The 21,304-nt window shown below is 44.3% G+C and overlaps 1 protein-coding gene across 3 annotated transcripts in view; it reads left to right on the top strand.

Annotated features, from left to right (window-relative positions):
- Positions 1-21,304, top strand: part of KBTBD12 (kelch repeat and BTB domain containing 12) — a 79,801-nt gene that overhangs the window by 35,158 nt on the left and 23,339 nt on the right. For all 3 annotated transcript variants that reach the window (XM_084766160.1, XM_084766161.1, XM_084766162.1), the window contains one exon: positions 3,062-3,259. In XM_084766160.1, the coding sequence (XP_084622286.1) occupies positions 3,062-3,259 (198 nt within the window). The remainder of the gene's footprint in view (positions 1-3,061; positions 3,260-21,304) is intronic.

The following is a 21,304-nucleotide window of genomic DNA, read 5'->3' on the forward strand; positions in this document are numbered from 1 at the left end:
TTGCTTGGTTCTGAGTGAGGGTAGCACATAAGTTAAAGGCACAGCGCTGACTTTCTGACATTCTGCAGCTGTGCAGATCCCACCCTAGGCTTCCTCTCATCAAAGGCTGTGCTTGTAGAGCCAGTGCTGACTTATTAATAAAGATCAGGCCTTTATTTGATTATTTATCTAATCAAGATTCATCTTCAGCCTAAGCTCATTAAGCCTGCTGTTAATGGAGTGTGCTTGAGGTGAAATTACACTCAATGTCACGGAGAACGAGTCCAGGCTTCAGGGGCCAGGATAGAAACAGGACACACAGAAGGCTCCAGTCACCCGGGGGCTTGGGCAGAATATATGAACTCTGTGCTCACTGATGAGAACAGGCACATTTCACAAGGTTAGTTTAGGATGTAGTAATTAAATGCACTCGGTACCAAGGCAGAGGCGACAATCAAGACAATCAAGAGTGATAACCACTCTGCTAGTGTCACACTGGGGCAGCCTCTCTGAGGGACCTTTCTGTGGGACTTCTGAGTTACAATCAAGATGCTGGCACTCTGGGTGCCCCAGCCTGACACCTGGTGACTTCTGGCTAGACTTGCTTGCTTCACTTTCTGCTATATGCTTGCAACACAAGCCAACCCCAAAGCATCTCTGCAGCCTCTCACTGGGGGACTCACCGTCTTCTTACCTTACATGGCTCTGCTGCCACAGATAAACACAGGGGAGTGTGTTCCATTTTTTCCCTAAAGCTAAGAAGTGTCCCACTACCACAGCGCTACACTGAAAGTGGCCCACGAACACAGAGCTCTACTGAGACCAACTCACAGCAGTTTAAACTCAGCTCCACAGTACGCTAAATTATTTATCTAGGCAGATGAGAGAGAAGGCAGAGAGCACATCCTGAGTTCATAGCCTCAGTCTCTGGGTTCATGCTGGAAGAGCTGGCCAGGTGGCTTCAGTAAAGAAGGGGAGACCCCTCTAGTCTTTAATCACCTTCAAAACCTGGCTTAAGACCCGCCTATGGTGCAGCATGGGGCTCCATTGCCTCCTGAATCCACTGAGCACTGTATGGCAGGCCCAGTAATGAAAACATGCCCTTTGCCCTCCATGAGTTTACAGTCTCCAGCCCTGGACAGGCAGGGACCACAGTGAGGAACGGGTGGCAGGGAGAGCATGGGGAAGGAGCATTTCTTACCCACTCATTCATTCATTGCAGACACAGGATGTGTCAGGGTCTGTGGGAGGTGCTAAAGGTGGGGGTCAGAGAACGAGACAAAGAAGCAGGTGATGATGACGATGGCTGCCTGACTAATTCAGTGAAGCATGGAGTCTAGGTAGCAGTGGCGAAGAGCAAGGAGACTATGTGATCAACTTCTAAGCAGGTGGAATCTATCCTAAAGGCCATAGGTATTTCTCAGTTTTGGATTTGTGATAAACAATATAACCCACCAATGATAAGTACTCATCACCTCACATATGCAGTGGCCCTTCCAGGACCATCTTCCCGCAGGGCTGGTGTAGCCAAGGCCAACACTATACAGTCCTTCCATGGCATACAAAGATCAGCAGTGGGTCTAAACGGAATCGAGTGACATTGAGAACGATTGCAAAATACAAGAGTGTCCCATCTTCCAGGGAATCTGCCTCAGTCTCAGGAGCTGACCCTTAGGTCAGGAGCCGTGACCCTTCTGTCTTGGGAGGTGTCTTAGTTAATTTTTGTTTCTGTGATAAGATACTGTGAGCAAGGTGCCTTATAGAAGGAAGGGTTTATTTTGGCTCTGCATTCCAGAGAGGTAGGAGTCCATTACCATGGAGTGAATGCTTGGAAGCAGCTGGCACAGCAGCTGGAGCAGCGAGCTAAGAGCTCACAGCTTGAACTACAAACAGGAAACTGAGAGCAAACCAGGAGTGGCACAGGTGTCTGAACTCTCAAAGCCCGCTCCCCGTGATTGTCCAACCCTCAGTGGCATGCTTCCTCCAGCAAGGCCACATCTCCGAAGCCTCCTGCACCAGCACCAGCAACCAGGGACCAAGCATTCAAAAACTCAAGACTGTGAGGGACATCTTATTCAAATCACCACAGCAGGGGAGAATAAAACCAAATCACACGCAGACTGGTGTTTCTGATCACAACGAATTGGAAAAATCTTACACAATTGGACTTAAAAGTCCTGATTCTGTCTGCTCCCTGTTTCCGTCTGAAGTAGCCCTTGCGATGCCTGGCTTACTTTCTACTTATTTACATGTATGGCCCCTTCCACTCTGTTAACCTATTGTTTGGAGACAGTGTTTCACTAGGTAGCCCTGGCTGACCTGGAACTTATGTGGAGTAGGCTGTCCTTGAACTCACAGAGATCCACCTGCCTCTATCTCCCCAGTTCTGGGATTAAAGATGTGTGCCACCATGCCCTGCCTTCATTCCATTAATTTCTAAAGAGCAGAGGCAAAAGCCTTGTTAACCATTCTCTTGCCAACGGTGATCATTTAGTGGCCATCTGCTGAATAAACCATGGTATCTGGTAAGGGAGCGGCATGGGCATTTCACCTCCCATTTTTTCCAGTCTGCCTTTAATCTCAAACCTGCAATTTACCAAAGAGCCTTTCTTCTCAAATGGAAAAGTGTTTATGCCAGTGAAGACAAGAAGCCAGCTTGCAAGGGTGAATCATGGAAGAGATCGTCCTTGATAACTACATCAGTGAAATCATGGTTCACAATGAGCCAGGTGTCTGAGTCACTCAACCCATATTCTTACTGGAAAGAGAGTGCTCGTTGTGTGCACCAACACTGCCGGGTCTATGCGGAATAAATCTTACGTCTAAGCAGTAACAGGAAACGCTGCATTACAGTGACATAAACTTGTCTGTGGAACATATGGAAGACATTGCTATCACTTAGGAATTACCTTTGAAATGGATGACAAAGAAAAGTCAAGGCCAGCGAGCCTGTGCTGCCAACAGTGCTAGAGGAGGAGGAGGAGGAGGAGGAGGAGGAGGAGGAGGAGGAGGAGGAGGAGGAGGATGTCCACTGTGAGGCTTCTGCTCCCAAACACCCCATTTCTGTGCTTCCTTCTCTTAGGTGGAATTGGCTGTGTGGGCCGAGACAAGGGACAAGTTCGGAAATGCCTGGATGTGGTGGAGATCTACAACCCCGACGGGGACTTCTGGCGGGAAGGTCCACCTATGCCAAGTCCCCTCCTCTCACTGCGAACCAATTCCACCAGCGCAGGTGCCGTAGACGGAAAGCTCTACGTCTGCGGGGGATTCCACGGAGCAGGTACTGGCCTACCCATAAACATATCGCGAGCCTCTCTGCACTGACCCTTACCTCCACTACCTGACTTGATGGTCAGGTGCTTGCTTCCCAGGGTAGTGAGGCACTGGCCAGAGTCTGGCTTTCAGAGCCCAGTGGCCTGCAGCGGTTCCCTGGGTTCTCTGGGGCTTCACCTCTATGAAACGGTGGTTCACCTCTATGAATTCCGTGGGCTCAAGTTTATAATATACCTAGCACATGGCAGCCACTCAGCCCATAGTAGTTGAGTACGAAGAGAAAAAGAGTCAAGAGAGGAAGGCAAACTCCTGGTAGCGGGACCAAAAGAAAGATTTCCAGATGGGGGGAGGGGGGTGTGTGCAGCGTAGAAGCAGAAGAACCATCAGAAGTGTTATGTTTTCAGCTACCCATCACCACCAAGTGACGTAAACTGTTTAAAAGCATTTCTAAAAGGATGCCTCGTGTATACACTTATTGCTGAGTGTACACATCCAATGCCGTCATTGCATTCTGCAGCATGGCACAGGGAGGCTTTTAAGCAGGCACAGATCTAGAGGCCAATGTCTCTAAAGCCTGGCTGCATCAGGAAATAAAGGAGAAGAATGTCTTCATAGTAGACTAACTGGCTGAGTCTGACCTCACCAGCCGAAGTGTTAAGCCAATATCCACCCATGAGACACATGCCCCAGAGCATTTACAGTTTTGAAAGAAGTCAGATTAAAATAGACTTACATTCGTTTTATGTTTTAGGTAACTAAGAGAATGAGACTTTCATTGTGAATTAGAATAGGGAGTTAGCTCTGTTGGTAAAGTATTTGCCTTGCAAGCATGGGGACCTGAGTTCAATCCCACAGAAACCATGTAAAAAGCCAGAGACATGGTGGAGCCTTCTTGTGATTTCAGTGCTTGTAGGAAGAGAGGCAAAGACGGGCAGATCGCTGGAGGTCCCTGGTCAGTTAGCCTAGCCTAACTGGCAAAGTTCCAGACCAGTAAGGCCTTGTTAGTGATTCTTTTAAAATTGTGTTACAGTTTCTCTTTTAACCCAGCTAGCACCCAAATAATTGAGACTGAACTATTGTTTTTGTTTAATAAGCTTTACAACACAACAACTGGGCAATGTAAATCTATGTTAATCCTCTACATTAGTCTTGGATCCTCTTTGCTAAAACTCCTGAGATACATTGTATGGCTTCCTCTGCTCTGGCTGCTCTCTCCTCGTGTCTCAGGAACTCCCCCATGACTCAGGCCCACTTCCTCTCTCTCCTTCTCTTCTCCTCCCCTGGTTGGCAGGAAGTCTATCCCTATTCACTCCCCTGGTCAGTGATTGGCTGTTAAGCTGCTTTATTAATATATCAGGGGGCATTGGGGAGCAAAGTTTAGACGGGAGATTCTCAGAACAAGGATTGCATACAGATTATGGGGGCGGTGGCAGCACAGAAATCAGCATTTAAATCTTTACACAGTGCCTATGCTCTCTCAAAAGGCAGAAGGTGCCTGAGGAGCAACACTGAATTTATTCTCTGACCTACACACACACACACACACACACACACACACACACACACACACACACACACATCTTCAACAGCAACCAAACAATAAACTTAGAAAATAAAGGTTTTGTTCTTTATTCAAACCTTTCATGAAAAGGTATTTTTCAGATAGTCTGGGAAATTTAAATATGGACCAGGCTATCAGATGATATTAAGGAATTATTTTAAGGATAATAATGGTATTGTGTTTTATATAAATCAAAATAAAAAGAATATTAGGTACAATTAGAAATGATATTTAAGCTGGGCATGGTGGCACATGCCTTTAATCCCAGCACTCGGGAGGCAAAGGCAGGCAGATTGGTGTGAGTTCGAGGCCAGCCTGGTCTACAAAGAGAGTCTAGGACAGCCAAGGCTACACAGAGAAACCTTGCTTAAAAAAAAGAAAAGAAAAGAAGTTATATTTAAGCCAAGCATGGTGGAACACACCTTTAATCCCATCACTCAGGAGCATAAAGGCAGGCAGATCTTTGTGAGTTCAAGGCCAGCCTGGTCTACAAAGTGAGTCCAGGACAGCCAAAGATACATAGAGAAATTTTATCTCAAAAAATTATATTTAAATATTTGCAGGTGAAAGTGATGTAAGCAGTTGCAAGTGAAAGTGATGTACTGTCTAAAGTCTTCTTCACTACAACAGATTTGTTTTTAAATTTAAGAGTGTGTGTGTATGCCACATGAATGAAGGTGACCCTGGAAGCCAGGAAGGGGTGTCATATCTGTCATATCTCTGTGAGCTGGATTTATAGGCACTTGTGAGCCACTCAACCTGGGTGTGGGGAACTGAACTCGGGTCCTCTGAAAAAAAAGTAAGTGCTCTAAACCCCTGAGCCATCTTTGCAGCCCTCCCGCAGATTTTTTAATAGAAGGGAGAGCAAGAATCCTTTCTGGAACACTGATGCATGAGGTCATTGTTAGAGCTCAGTTGATGCATTAAAGGCTGTGCTGCCTTTACTGGTTCACGACTGGGATTAAAAGCCTTACTTTTTCTCCATTTGTCCTTTAGAGAACTCCCCCAAAAGATCTTTAAACTTTTTTCATTACATTTTATTTAGTGTGTGCAATGTGTGTGGGTTCGATGGTTTGAGTATGGAGGTCCAAGGGCAATTTTGGGGAGCGGGTTGTCTATGTGGATCCTGGGGATTGACACTTGAGAACACTATATAAGGCAGAACAGCCCAGAAGAGCAGGAGCTGTGTGAGAAGCAGCAGGAGCCTGGAAGATACAGCAAGTAAGTGCTGTGTTGAAGGGACAGGGAGTGGGTAGTGAGGACATGTCCTGGAAATTAAGATTTACAACAGAAACTGAATCTACAAAGAAAGTTATAGAAACTTCCCAGAAATCAGAGTAAAGAAATAAATGTAAAATCAGAGGGAGAGAAATGAAGTCAGGAGGCCCAGTCTTGGAGTAACAGGACCTCTGGCAAAGAGAATAGAGAAAGAAGACAAAAATGTGTCACCCATAGAGTAGATGAATAAAAATCACAGAACTGCAGTCGTTAGTCTAAAGGAAGCTACAAAAGAAACAGACCTAGCCAAAGTTCATCACTGCAACATTAGAAACAAAAAGTTCTAAAACCTTCCGTCATAGTGAGCTTTTCCATTAAACATATTAAATGTCATATTTAGCAGATTTCTGACAAGTTTGAGCACCGATCTCTCATAGTTATGTCTGAGCTAAACAAGCCTTGCTTGTTTTAGTTACTTGCTTTAGACTTAACCCTGAAAACATATACAGGAGGCTAAATAAGACTTATTTCTGTAATTTAATGACTACAAATATAGTTCTGAGCATATTAAAGCTTAGTCATCTTTAATAGTTTATAATAAAAAAATAACAATTTCTGAATCGAAGCTCTTCTAGTTTCAAAATAAAATTCTTAAATCATGAATACAATTTATGGGGAGATTGGCAACTTTGCTTTCCTGGTCCTTACATAGCACACCATCACAGAATAACAGTTTCTTATATGACTCAGTTTATCAAAAAAGCTACAGCTTGTATCCATACTTGTGGTTACTTTATTTGGGTCCCTGTACTTTCCATCCTTCTCCACTCCAATCCCTTCCAACCTCCCAATACTAGGTGCGTGAGAAAGAAGGTTAGAGCCGGGGAAGGGGTACAGACCTCTTTACACAACTTCCTGCTGATTAGGGGTGTCTAGTTCTGTGGGGCAAGTCCAATTTTCATCATCAGAATACCAGCAAACAGCAACTCAGCAAACAGAAATGCAGCAATCCAGCAAAAGCAACAGCAACAGCAGGAAGCAGCAGGGGCAGCAGCAGGGGTGGGCAGCAGGGACAGGCAGCAAGGGCAGCAGGGGCGGGCAGCAGGGGTGGGCAGCAGCTGCCACAAGCCCCCTCAAGGCTCTTGCATTTATACACTCTCAAGAGTGCCTAGAATTTCGAACATAAACTATTTTTAGCTGGTAAAATCATGTCCCTGCCAAAGCACAAGTCAAATTATAGTTAGCTGCTGTGGACAATCATATCGTTAATCCCACACCTGGGATTAAAACAAAAACATATTCACGTAATATAACTAGGTTTCTTAAGAAACCAAAATTCTCATTGCACTTCCCTCTTTTAGTCCAATAAACAGCTTTTTCTCTAATATCAATAAACTACGTACAATAAGAACATTTGTGAGAACTGTCAGGTAAGAATTATATTTACGATGTGCAGTCCATTTGTACTTGGCAACCTTGGAGAAAGGACTTGACTATCAATCTTATCTTAGCGAGTCCAAAGTTTTGTACCTAAGTCACTTTCTTATCATAACTTGCTTTTACCATATTTAAAATATCCTCTTAGACCCTAAAACACCTCTTTTGTGAGGGTTTTTTGTTTTGGGGGGTTTTGGGTTTTTGTTTTGTTTTGTTTTGTTTTGTTGGTTTGGTTTGGTTTTTGTTGTTGTTGTTGGTTTGGTTTGGTTTGGTTTGGTTTGGTTTGGTTTGGTTTGGTATCTGGATAACAAGGAAAACTGTAAGACTATAGCTACCTAGTCTTCAGTCCCATCAGAGACCTGAGAAGAATAAATTTTACCTGAGTTAACAGGAAGTGCAGAGCAAACAGCTTCCAAAACTACAGAAATGGCAGAGACTGATGGCTTCCTGTACAGTCATCCAAGATTCCTCTGTATCAGTGGGATATCAAATCTTCAGCTGACAGTCTCAGGCAGACTTTTCTGACCTACTTTGTCTCAGCAAAGATGGGCAGTCAGCTTCCCAGTGTCCTGCTTGTCTACAGTTTGGACAGCAGTCGAAGTACGGACAGTTTTTTGCCCGGTGGCTCGCTTTGCCATGTTTAAAGCAAACTCCATGTGGAGGGTCTTCGGTGCCCATCATCTTTGATGTAGACCAGGGTGCTACCAGGAGCTGAGGTGTCTCTCTGTCAGAAAAAGCCTATTATTATTATTATTAAAACATATTAAATGCCATATTCTGTAACTCTATGACGTATTGGAAGACCACCTATCTGTCTCAGTATATCTAAATGGACAGACAGTGCTTGTTTCCAGCTATTTACTTACTCAAGTACCTGTAATTTTTCTTTAGTTAAGGGGCATTACTTTACCCATACAGGCTTGTCAGTCAATCATTTTAAGGATAAGGCCATTGGTGTTTCAGCAGTGGCCCCTTTTATACATTTGGAAACTCAGTCCCTGTGATGTCCTATATTTGGAAAATGGGCACGGCTTGTGATTGTTTTTGGTGACACAAATCAATACCTTCCCCAGGAGCATCTACCATTTCCTCCCTAATTTCATCATGAGCAGTCACTGGGATTACAGGAATATTAATTTGAGTACCCCATTATTGTAAAAGATCTCTTCTCCATAAATCTATGGGTATGTCAGCCACATAGTCTCAACTTCTGTGTTTGCCCTTCTGGTCTCACGCATTTAACCCATTGTATACTTTGTCTTATTTGAGATAACTTACCAGTTCCTATAAGCTGTATAAACCTTCTAGAGTGGCCATTGTGAATCCCAGCACTTGGGGAAAATGATAGTCACATCAGCTTCTGTATCCACAAAACCTTCTATTTCAACACTATTCCCCTGCAATTTTAATTCTGCACTCTGATCATTAACCACTGTTTGCCAGAAGACATGCTTTCCAGTATTCCCAAATCCCCCTGTTCTTTCTACTGGAATGGCTTTGCCCTTAATGTAGCAACTGAGAAATTCTATCCCCTGTGTTAATCTCTTTTTCACATGTGCCATAACTTTAGTTTCTTCTTTGAAAACCCCATCTATAATACCTGGGTGCACAATAAATCCTTGAAAACTTAATCTACTTCTTCCCAGGGTCATCCCTACTGTCCCTGAAGGCAAAGGGCCTTGAACACCAGTGGTTACTCTGTAACATTGAATTTGTAGGGATGGGGTAAGAGCTTTATCTGTGGCCAAATCTAGAGCAGCACTGCCCTTTGTTGTGTATATGGGATCAGCAATACTTAATTGTGGTTTTTCTACTCGCTTGTTATCGCCTGGCTGACTAGAGGGAAACAGCTCATACTTTTTGCTGCGGGGTCTCTAGCTGGCAGGCCCTCAGTTTGCAAGAGATTACCTTGGAAATCTTTCTTGCACATCCACTCATTGGTCCAATGACATCTCTTGCCAGTGTCCACAAACCCCCGGAACCCTGGGCATCTCGGAGAGGACCTGCTACTGCCAGAAACAGCTCCTTCACCTCCCCGATGGAAAGTGCCACATTTCTCACAGTTACCGCACTAGGCATTTTGAGATCTGAGGCTTTTAGCAACTTGCTCACAATTTCTTTGTAAATGGCCAAATTCACTGCAATGAAAGCACTAGGCATTTTGATATCTGAGACCTCTAGCTACAGCTTGTCTGTGATTGTGGCATAATGCTCATGAGAGCCAGTATCAGTCATGTCCCTTATCCATTCATCCACTGGCCCCCTCTGTGCCTTTAGTGATCTAACAACTCTTTTACGTCCTGTATTCACATTCTCAAATGCCAAGGTCTCTATCAACCCCCTGTCTCAACGCAGCATCTGATACAGTTTTGTTTACAGCTAAAACCAATCTTTGCGAGAAATCTGTAAAAGCTTCTCCACAGCCCTGTACAATCTTAGTGAATGAGGTGGGTCTCAGCTTTATCCCAAGCTCTGAAGTCCACCAAGAGACATTCTCCTGTAACAGCGTCATCAAATTGAATCAGTTACTGTAAATCAGAGTAATGCCCTTCAGACCTTTTCAGTCTTGGGGAATAATTCTGTTTTGGGCAGCCCAGCTACTTAATGTTTGTTTAACAAGAGGGGGGTTCATTCTGTAGGAAAAAGCAGCCTGTTTAAAATGCCTCGGATCTATCATGTCCCTAGGCCTCTGCATCATCTCATCATAACGCTGATCGGCACCATTAGCAGGCGTGTGCTGTGCAGTCGCTGGGGCGATGATGGTGGTTTTGTAATCCCAGGCCACCTCTCCTCTAGCGGTACAGATTGGCTTAAGATTAACCCTTCTCTCAAAATGGGCTGCTGTACTTTAACCCTGTCACCCTGCAGCTCTTCCCCTCCTCTCGGTTGCACACCCAGATCCCCACCCACCGTGGGGCTGCTGGGACTTGAAACCCAAAGTGTGCAGTGCCGGCTGGGGCCACCGGTTTGCTTCTTTCTTTCATCATATGGGATGCTCCCATTCTTCTGCTCCATCAGCAGGTCTGAGCCCTTTATTCCTCTCTTCCAGCGCTTTCCGTTTTCCAATCACTTCCTCCTCTACCGGTAACTTTTTGAGTTGCATAGTCACCTCTGCAACTTTCTCATCCGCATTTTGTTTCTCAGATTCCACTTCATTTCCACTCACAACTTTTTAAACTGCTCAGCCGTTCTCCCAACCTTTTTTGAGACAGAATACAGTAAGAAGAAGAAGAAGAAGAAGAAATAGAAAATTCCCTTTGGGAGCAAAGCAGGAAAGCCCAGCAGGTGCTGCTGCATTAACTCTTTGCTGATGTCCTGAAACAGAACATCCACCCTTCCTCCTTTGCCGTTCCCTCTACGGCATCAGTAATCAGATTTCCCATTCTGCCTCGCCTCCTGTCTGGGCGCCGCTTGTAGCCATAATTTTGGCTACTTTATTTGGTTCCTATATTTACCTCCCTTCTCCACCCCAATCCCTTCCAACTTCCCAGCACTAGGTGGGAGAGAAAGAAAGTTAGAGAGCAAAGAGGGTGTCGACATCTTCAGACTCCTTCCTGATGATTAGGGGTGTCCAGTTCCACAGGGCTAGTACAATCTTCATCATCAGAATCCCAGCAAACAGCAAGCCAGCAAGCCAGCAATAGCAAAAGCCACAGCAGGAACCAGCAGCAGCAGCAAGGGAGGCAGCAGCCACCACAGGCCCTCTCAGGACTCTTGCGTTTACATCCTCCCAAGAGTCCCTAGAATTTCTAACATAAACCACCTTCAGCTGGCAAAATCATACGAGAGTACAAGTCAGAATTATAGTCAGCAGCTGTGGACAATCTGAAGCAGCCCCGTATCCCACACCTGGGATTAAAACAAAAACATCTTCACATAATATAACTTAGTTTTTAAAGAAACCAAAATTCTTACTACAAGAGCTTAACAATGTTAGCAAGGACAAGGAGATTAGATATTCTATTGTTGTTGTTGTTATTGTGTGTTGTTGTTGTTGCTAGTTTGTTTTTTGACACGGGGTTTCTCTGTATAGCCCTTGCTGTCCTGAAACTAGCTCTGTAGTCCAGGCTGTCCTTCAACTCAGAGATCTGCTTGCCTTTGCTTCTGCCTCCTGAGTGCTCAAATTAAAGGCATATGCCCTCACACCTGGCTCTAGACATTCATTTTTAAATCAGTCTCTGTTACCCTGAATAGACCTTGGGTAAGGAGAGACTGTTTGCCAGACTGCTGAGGTCTTGCTGCATCATAAGATAGATAGAAATTTTCAATATTTTAGTGTTTAGTAGTTGGTACTCACAGATATGGCCTTAATTTTTAACATTTTTATTTATCTATTCATCAAGATTACATATTAATAATAAAGATGTCATAATAATAAAACATCTTATAAATTTAAAATGTCCCATAGCCTTATAAAGTTAAATATTTTAAAAGCTGTTCCTTAAAAAAAAAAAATCCAGGGGTTTTTTTTTTTCATTTAAATTTTCTGTAAAACTTCTAAATTTCCTTTCAAAGTAGTTTAAAATCTCTCAACTGTGTGTTCCTGCGATATTTTTTAAATTGCCTTTTTTGTTTGTTTGTTTCAAGAGGGAAGGCGCAGAGCTTTACCACAATCTCACAAGGCAAAACAAGCTCCCAGTAGTACAAACAATTCAATGTTCAGTATCTGGGATTCATTCATAATCCTCTGGGCTTGGGTCACCTCTCTGGCCCCACCCACAGCAGCACACATAGCCTGTCTTCTAGATCCCATCTGGCTCCATGACCCCTTTATGTCATTAAAATCAGGGCCACCTGAGTGACTCTTAGGTTACAGAGTTGGCTACCAGCAACTTACAATTCTGTATATGAACACATGGAGGTGCAGCTTTAGTATTATTAAACAAGCATTGCTTTTAAATACTGTCTTTCAAAAACCTTGTTTTCAGGACAGGAATTATACAAAAATCCATCCTAATCTAAAATATCTTGGAGACTTGTTATTTCTCCCTTGACTGGGCCACACTACATAGTTATCTTTAATTAAGATGACAGTAAAGTCACATGACACCCTTCCTTTCCAACCCTAGCAAAGATGGCTGAAAGCTATGCGCACGGTGGCACATGCCTATAATCCCAGCAATCAAGGAGGCAGAAGCAAGTGGATCTCTGTGAGTTCAAGGCCAGCCTGGTCTACAAAGTGAGTCCAGGACAGCCAAGGCTGTTACACAGAGAAACCCTGTATCAAAAAAACAAAACAGAGAAACAAAAAAGCCAAAAATTGTAGTGAAACCACATGACAGCTGCCCTCTCTAACCCTAGCAAAGATGGCTGCCTGCAACTTGGTAGTGGCACTCCATGTATTGTTTATATTCCCAAAATGGAATTGTGCTAAATGGTTCCTTTAAGATTACTTATACATAGATTGCTAACTATCAACCTCTTGTTACAAGTTTTAAGTTAACCTTTTTGTTACTGATATTATGGATTTTTAACCATACCCAATAAACTTATAAATCTTGAGATATTGAAAGTGTATAAAATAGTCTTAGGCAAGTAAATGAAACAAATAATCCTTTTAGCTGCTCTGCTCTGCTCTGCTTTCCCTGTCACAGTTCTTGGCCCTGGACAGAGAGACTTTAAAAGCATGCCTGAGTCTGGGAAAGGGAGAGCCCTAACACAATTTCAGAGCCAGCTTTTCAATAAGGTAGAAGAACATAAAACAACTTTAATATTATCCATATCCAAAAGACAATTGAATTCTTGCCGGACAAATTCAGTGACCAGAAAGCTTAGGACATATTTTGAGGCCAAGCCATCAAAGCAGACACAGTAGCTGTGGCTGGCGGCTGGTGGCAGCAGAAACAGTAAAATGTAACAAGAAACACAGAACACAGCAAGCATGTATATTCAGTTGAGCTTGACACTATTCTGCCTAGGCTCCATGTTTGCAACAAAACTACAGACATGTCAGAAAACACAGAACCATCCATACACATAAAAAAAAAGGCAGACAAGCAGAGGCAGGTGGATTACTATGGGTTCGAGGCCAGCCTAGTCTACAAAGTTAGTCCAGGACACCCAAGGCTACACGGAGAAGCTCTGTCTGAAAAAAAAAAGAAAGAAAGAAAGAAAGAAAGAAAGAAAGAAAGAAAGAAAGAGAAAAAAAGAAAAAGAAAGAAAGAAAAGGAAAAGAAAGAAAGAAAGGCAGACAACCTTTCCCTTCCTCTTTCAGTGTTGTAATTCTAAGGGACAGCACCCTGGCATCTGCCATAGTAACCAGTGACAGGCTGTGGTGCTGAAGTTGGACTGCAGTGCTGATTCTGGTGGGCCACAGGCTTCCACGTGGTGCTAGGACTTTTCAAAGTTTCCCATCAAGCCCTAAGCCTGACTCTGGGCATTGCACTCTGCACCGCCTTGTGTAGACCCGCCACTTACCGCCATCAAACCCCGTACCTCCAAAGTTCCACGGGTTCTGGAGTAACCTCTTCAAAGCAGCACCCAGCTTGTCAGTCTTGCCCTTCATCCACTCAGTTGCCCCAAGTCAGAACACATAAAGACAAAGCACAGGAACAGACATAAGACAAGACCCAGCCCAAATGACGACAGAAAACATAAGATAATGATGCTAACAATTAGTGTTGCACAGCAATTTCACCAGTGTGACCAAGAGAATTTAACAAATAGGAGGCAGTTTCAGCTGTTCCTTGCACAACCCCTGGACTACCTGATGTCCCCACACTGGGCCTCTCAAACTCTAGGTCTGGCCCCCAGTGTCCTGAGGTGTCCTTGCCTTTCTTATAAAGCCTAGGCATTGAAAGCCTGCTGACAGATGCCCAGGGCCAGGCCTCTGTGAATCCAGTGATTCGACCCCACCCTACCATGTCACCAGGGCATCCTCAGGGCTCCAAGATAGGTCAGAAGAAAAAGCTGGCTGAATTCCCAGGATCAGCCAGTGGGTAGTGGGATGTCTCCCTTTGCCCTGAACAGGGGTGCATAGACCTCATCAGATACTTCCTGTTCCCAGATTGGGGTCCCTGCCCCAGATCCAGAGTCCAGAAATCAGGCAGAAAAATGTCACAGATAGCTAAAAAGGATTCTATAACTTACAAAAGAAGGCCTCTATAAAATGCTTGCTATCTCCTTTCAAGTGTGGCCATTCGCCTCCAGAGTTTGCAGAGTGAAAAGCACTTCCCAGGACTCTTGGGTCAGCTGGGTTCGTTATCCCGAGGCACGCATACCCCTGGGGCAGCTTACCAGCCTCACAGTAAAGATCCCAGCTTCAGCAGACTTTGGGTGGAGTGGTTGTTTATATCACCGGGGCCTCCAAATATTAATCCTGAAATTCACGAGAGAAAGACCAGTTCCACAATTTTGAGCCAAATTTAAACCTAGCTCTAATTAAATACTTACTGTCCAGGATGATAGACTGACCAGATCCAGCTCTGAGTTCCCAAGAAATGGTCATGAGCCATGTTTTGCAGGTGCTTAAAAGGGCAAAACTTCACGGCCACTGTATTTCCCACCAGGTCCAATCAGGGACAAGCATACATCCTGATGTATTTCCTGCCTACATCCCTCCCACCCACATCCAACCAAGCACATCCAGTGCAGAAGAACTTGTTTAGGGGAGCAAAAACATGTGGCTTGTTATTTCCCAAGAACCACAGCCCCCCAAATTCCAGGAAGTTACCTGTCCTTGGGCAAGTGAGTGAGGCTTACAGGTTAATTTAGACTCTTACAGGCTCAGCCACGATGTCATAAGAACTAAACATTGAGGGCTGGAGAGATGGCTCAGAGATTAAGAGCACTGGCTGCTCTTCCATAGGTCCTGAGTTCAATTCCCAGCAACCACATGGTGGCTCACAGCCATCTGTAATAAGATCTGGTGCCCTCTTGTGGTGTGCAGGTGCACATGCAGGCAGAGCACTGTATACATAGATAATAAATAAATAGATAAATAAATAAATAAAAAGAACTAAACACTGAGTTAACCAATACTGTGCCTTCATTGTCCTGTAAAAATAAGAAGGTAGAACGTAGGCAGATATGTCAAGGGTGAGAGACGGAGCCACTGTCTCGATCTGTTTCTGAGGCTATCACAACATACCTAAGGCTGGGTACCTATGAGGAAAAGGCTTACTTGTCTCGCAGCTTTGGAGGCTGGAGGTCCATGCTCAAGGGACCCAACCATTTGGCCTCTGGTAAGAGAGAGCTCCTTGGCAGGGCCGCTGCACAGTGGATGGTGTCTCGGCAGTGCATGCTTTGGGAGAGGTCTCATGGCAAAGCAGAAAGCCAAAGTTAACTCAGGAGCTGCACTTGTTTTGTGAGATAAGGTCTCACTATGTATCCTGAGCTGGCCTGGAAGTCACTATGTGGGACAGGCTGGCCTTGTGTTCGCAGTGACCCTGCCCCTGCTTCCTGGGTGCTGCAGTTATGGGGATGAGCTACTAGGCTGCAGTCGACTACCCTGGGCCACTAGTCAGAGGCCCCACGAGAGCTACAGCAACCCCTCGGGAGGAGAGCAATGCCAGCGTCTGTTCACCCGCTACAAGCCCCACTTCTAAAGAGCTCCCCACCTCCCAGCACCACCACGCTGGAAACTAGGATTCTTCGGAGAACAAACTCAAACAGTATCTAAAGCACAGCCGCCTTCGTCTGAGAAATCAAGAATGAAGTGTTATAAAATGTTATTTATAGGGCTGGAGTCAGTGCCGGGGGAAGGAGCCGAGTGGGAAGAAGAGCAGTGGGTAGGGAGAGCTTCTTCAAGGAATTACAGGGGTAAAGTCATCTGACTCTTTCTAGCCTGGGAATGTGAAGCTAGGAAAGCTAAAAGAAAAAAGTTTACAGTATTCGAATCAAGCGTGAACAAAGAGGAGTGGCAGGGAGGGCACTAAGGAGTCTGCTCGAGGCACGGTCTCCATGGATCATGTGCGCAGAGACGCTGGCTGCCACGGCTCTGGACTACTTTTGTAAGCATTTTTCTACAGCAGGCCATCTTAGAAGACACGTATCACCCTCCATAACAAAAGGCAGACCTACTTACTGGCCCTCACCTGAAAGTCTTGCCTTTCCTAAGCCCAGGATGGCGCTCTAGTACTCACAGGTGTTGGCTGGCACTCTACAGGCCACCCTGAGAGATTAGGAGCTCAGATGGCTGGCATTTAAAATGGTTACATGCAGCTGCAACTACAGCAGCCGCCAAGGCCCGTGCCTCAGGAGCCTCCTGTCCATCAGCACCCACGGGTCTGCAGCAGACAGACCACAAAAACCCAGAGCTTTCACAGACCTTGACAGAATCCTGAATCTCTCCAGCAGGCTCTCGTCTCCATCTAATATGGGCTGAGGAAGCTAGCACTGTTCCAAGGCCCGAGCTTATAACACCAGTTTTTCACACATTCTTACAAAAATGTATTTGAAGGGACAATTCTCAACTTATTCTGTGAAGTCAGTGTTACCCTATTTTTTTTTTTTTAAATCAAAGCTAGGAGGCTAGGGAGATGGCACAATCAGTAAAGTGCTTGCCATGTGAGCCTGAGGACCTGGGCTGGTCCCTCAGAACCTATGCAAGAAGCCAGGCACTCTCCTGCAATCCCAGTGCTAGGAGGGCTCCTGGGACTCCTGCCCAGCCAGTGCAGCCGAACCACTGAGTTCAGAGAGCAATGCTGTGTCAAAACCTAAGGTGGGTTGGGGCTGGAGAGACAGCGCCAGAATTAAAAGCAGAGACTGCTCTTTGTAAAAAACCCGAGTGTGGTCCCCACATCCACATCAAGCTGCTCACAGCTGCCTGTAACCCCAGCTCCAGATGGGACAGCCTCCTCTGGCCTCCATAGGCACCTGCACTCACACACACACACACACACACACACACACACACACACACACACACACGTAGACACTCATGCAGCCGCATAATTAAAAATAAAAATAAGGAACTAGAGAAATGGTTAGCAGTTGAGAGCACTGGCTGTTCCTCCAGAGGACCAAGGTTTAATTCCCAGCACCCAGTTGGCAGTTCATAACCATCTGCAACTCCAGTTCCAGGGCATGTGACACCCTTTTCTGGCTTCCTTGGACACCAGGCACACACATGATGCACATAAATACATGCAGACAGAGCACCCATACAATTAAATATTTTAAGTGAAAAGAAACAAAAGTAAAACTTAAAAAAAAAAATAAATGAGGTTCAGAGCCATTTAGGGCTTAGGACACTTGATGCCAACTCAGGCTTCCACATATGCACTCACGTATACATTTACCTGTACATATGGCACACACGCACATATAGACATACCAAAAAAAATCAAACATTGCAGATGCAAAACTCCTCTACAGAATAATAGCAAACTGAATCTAGCAACATACAAAAAGAGTTACATACATAAAAAAAGACCAAGCCAGACTCTCCCAGATATGCAACTTTGGCTAATTCCCTGGAAAATTACTTATATAACACATCTATTAAATAGAATAAAGGACAAAAACAAAATGATCACCTTAACAGATGAAAAAGTAAAAGACAGAAAGATGCATCTCCCACTCACCAAAGAAATTGAACCACTAATTCACTTCTGTGGAAAATCTACAGCTAACTTCATACTTACTGTTAAAAGACCAAAAGCTTTGCCCTTAGACTCAGAAACAAGTTCTGTTTAGCACTGTACTGGAGACTGTTCTGGGCAATTAGAAAAGAAAAGGAAAACACAAGCATCCAGATTATTCAGTAATAATTTATTACATATGACATGATCTTGTATTTAGAAAACTCTAAAAAATATTTTAACTTATTGGTACTAAGAAAGGTTGCAAGATGCAAAATTAGTGTGCAGAAAATCATATTATTTGCCCTTGTAACAAACAATCCAAATGTTTAAGTTAAGACAACATTATATTTATAATGCCATCAAAATAAATAAAATACCTAGGAAAAGTTTAACAAAAGTATAGCACGTTTACATTGACAAGTACAAACTAGTTAATAATAATAGCTCAAAGATGGAAAGCTGTCTTGGCAGTTAAAAGCGCTCACTGATCTTGCAGAGGACCTAGATTTGGTCCCCAGCATCCATTTAGCAGATAACAACCATTACAACTCCAGAATCATAGCATCCAATGCCCTTTTCCAGTCTCTAAGAAACTGCATACATGGTGCACAGACATATACACAGGCAAAACACCCATACATAAAATAAAAATCAATAAAATATCCAAAAATATTAAATAATAAGCCAAATAAGTAGTCAGATTAACAAGATGTTTCAAATTTTAAATGAAGTTGGTCAACACAAAATGAAGAATTCAGTGGATTTTTTTTTCTGGGCTTTTGTTTTATTTTGGTGGTTTTTAAACTTGTTTTGATTTACATTTTTTAATTTTTGTGGGGGTTTTTTCCAAAGAAAGATAGAAAGAGAACATAAAGTTTGGTGAGTAGGGAGGTGGGGAGAGAATCTGAATAGAGTTGGAGAAAGAAAAAACATGTCCAAATATATCTTATGAAAAAAAAATGTTTAATGTATATGGAAATGCATGAGCCCTTTCTAATAAGAGCCAAATACTCACTTCAAAGCTATGACAGGCCAGACTGTAGGGTGCCGGCAAATTACACCGACCAGTTCAGCGGGAGACCCTGAGCAGTCAGAAGTGACCTCTTCCTATTGTAGTCCCTTGCTTTGCTACAAAGCTTTTAAGGTAGCTTAATTGGGAAAGGCTCTTTCGCCATCAAATTGAGCAGAAATGCTTCGACAGCCACATGCAAAAGAGTGAGCGTACCTCACACCATGTTCAAAGATGAGCTCAAAGGATTAAAAAGCGTAAATATAAAACTACAAAGTTTTAGAAGAAAATGTGGGCATCTTTGTGGCTTAGGATTACACCGCGAACAAGCAAGTAATCCTAAAAGCCTTGTTAAAAAAAAAGACAACTGATGGAATAAGAGAAAAAAAATTTAGACAAAAGACATATCTAGACTGTATAAAGAAATCTAACTCAGTCATAAAAAGATTATCACCAATTTTTTTTTTGAGACAGGGTTTCTCTGTGTAGCCTTGGCTGTCTTGGACTCACTTTGTAGGCCAGGCTGGCCTTGAAGTTACACAGATCCGCCTGCCTCTGCCTCCCGAGTGCTGGGATTATAGACATGCACCACTGCACCTGGATAGATCACCAACTTTTTTTAATTATTTATTTATTTGTTTGATATTACAATTACATCCTCCCCCCTCTTTCCTCTCACCAAACCCTCCCATATGCCCTTCCTAAATGCATAAACACAACCTGCTCAGCCTGTATAATGTTACTTGTATGTATGCTTTCAAGGCTGACCATTTGGTATTGCTTAACCAGTTGGCATGCCCTTCCCTGGGAAGACTATTTCTCCCACTCCCAGCATTCCTCAGTTGCCTGTAGTTCTTTGGGGGGTGGGGGAGGCTTTTTAATTGACAAAGAACCTGCTTAGACATTTCTCCAATGGGGGTCGGGGATTTAGTTCAGTGGTAGAGCACTTGCCTAGCAAGTGCAAGGCCCTGGGGTTGGTCCTCAGCTCAGGGTGGAGGTGGAGGATAACCCATGACATTTCTCCAATGACTGCAAACCAATGGCCAAGTGCTGGGAATCACCAAAATCACAGTAAGGTCACACTTAATCCCCAGTAGAGTGATTGACACAAAAGTCAACTTGTCAATCACAAGTGTTAACAAGGACAAGTGAATCCTCATGCAGTGCTGGTGAGGACCAAAATGTGAGGCTGCTGTGAAACACAGCCTGCACTTCCTCGAAGGATTAAACCTCCAGTGGCCCACGTGACCTAGCAGTTAGCCGCTAGTGCACATGTAAGGGAGTCAAACTCCATCTCCTACACAGATGCTCATACAGAAATGTCCACACTGCAATGTTGTAACAGCCCGGAGGTGGAAACAACCAATGTGCTTAACAACTGACGAATGGATAGGTAAAAAGGTCTGTATTCACACAGGAAAATAATAGCACTAGGCAATAAAATAGATGTTAACGTGTACTCTAACGTAAGTGAATCGGGAAAACATTACTCTGAGAGAAGGCGGTCTCCAAAGATCATCTGCCTAGGAGACTACTCAGCCGTGGTTTTGCAGAAGCCGGGATCAAAGCCAGGGAGAAGGCGAAGTGACTGTCACACTGTCTCCCTGTGGGCACTTCAGCTCAATTCTTTAGTGTCAAGCCCCAAAGCAACCCACCAAAGCAGACTGGTAGGTCTTAATTTTTCCCTTAAAAGCAGCATTAATGCATTTAATTCATATGACATTCACTCCTTATAAATGAAAAATATAACTGTGTTTTTTAGCATATTCACAAAGCTCATGTGGTCACCCCACCATCTGATTTTAGACCACCATCAGCCCCTAAATAAACCATGCACTTTGCATGGGAAGAGGCCGAAATAATGTCCCAGAGATGACAGCTGTGGTGGCAGACGACACCTAGTGGCCCAGCTATCAGAATACCCAAGCCGTGACAGCATTGTGACCTTAGGAATTGCAGGTGATTCCTCTGCCCCAGCTCGCTACCCAGGAACCCTGCTTTGCAAGGGGCCGCATGGGCTTGTGCCGTGGGCGTCTTTGTGAAAATCTTGAGCTCTTAAAGCGCATGGAATTCAGTTCATCAAGGTTTTCTGGCGTAGAGCCTACTAGAGTGCAGACACTGATGCGCAACCCGCAGCCCCTCCCTCCCTCCAGGATGACAAGGAAGCTCTGCAGCCAGCTAGGGAACAGGGCCTCCCACATCTTCATGTCAGCCTATCGCTGGCTGCCTAGATTTCCTCCAGAGCCCAAGCCTGAGACGCTCTGCCTTCAGCTCACCAGGGCGTTTGTACCCTCAGCCTCT

This window comes from Acomys minous (genome assembly GCF_964271855.1).
Source record: "Acomys minous genome assembly, chromosome: 17".
In the NCBI taxonomy this organism is placed as follows: Eukaryota; Metazoa; Chordata; class Mammalia; order Rodentia; family Muridae; genus Acomys; species Acomys minous.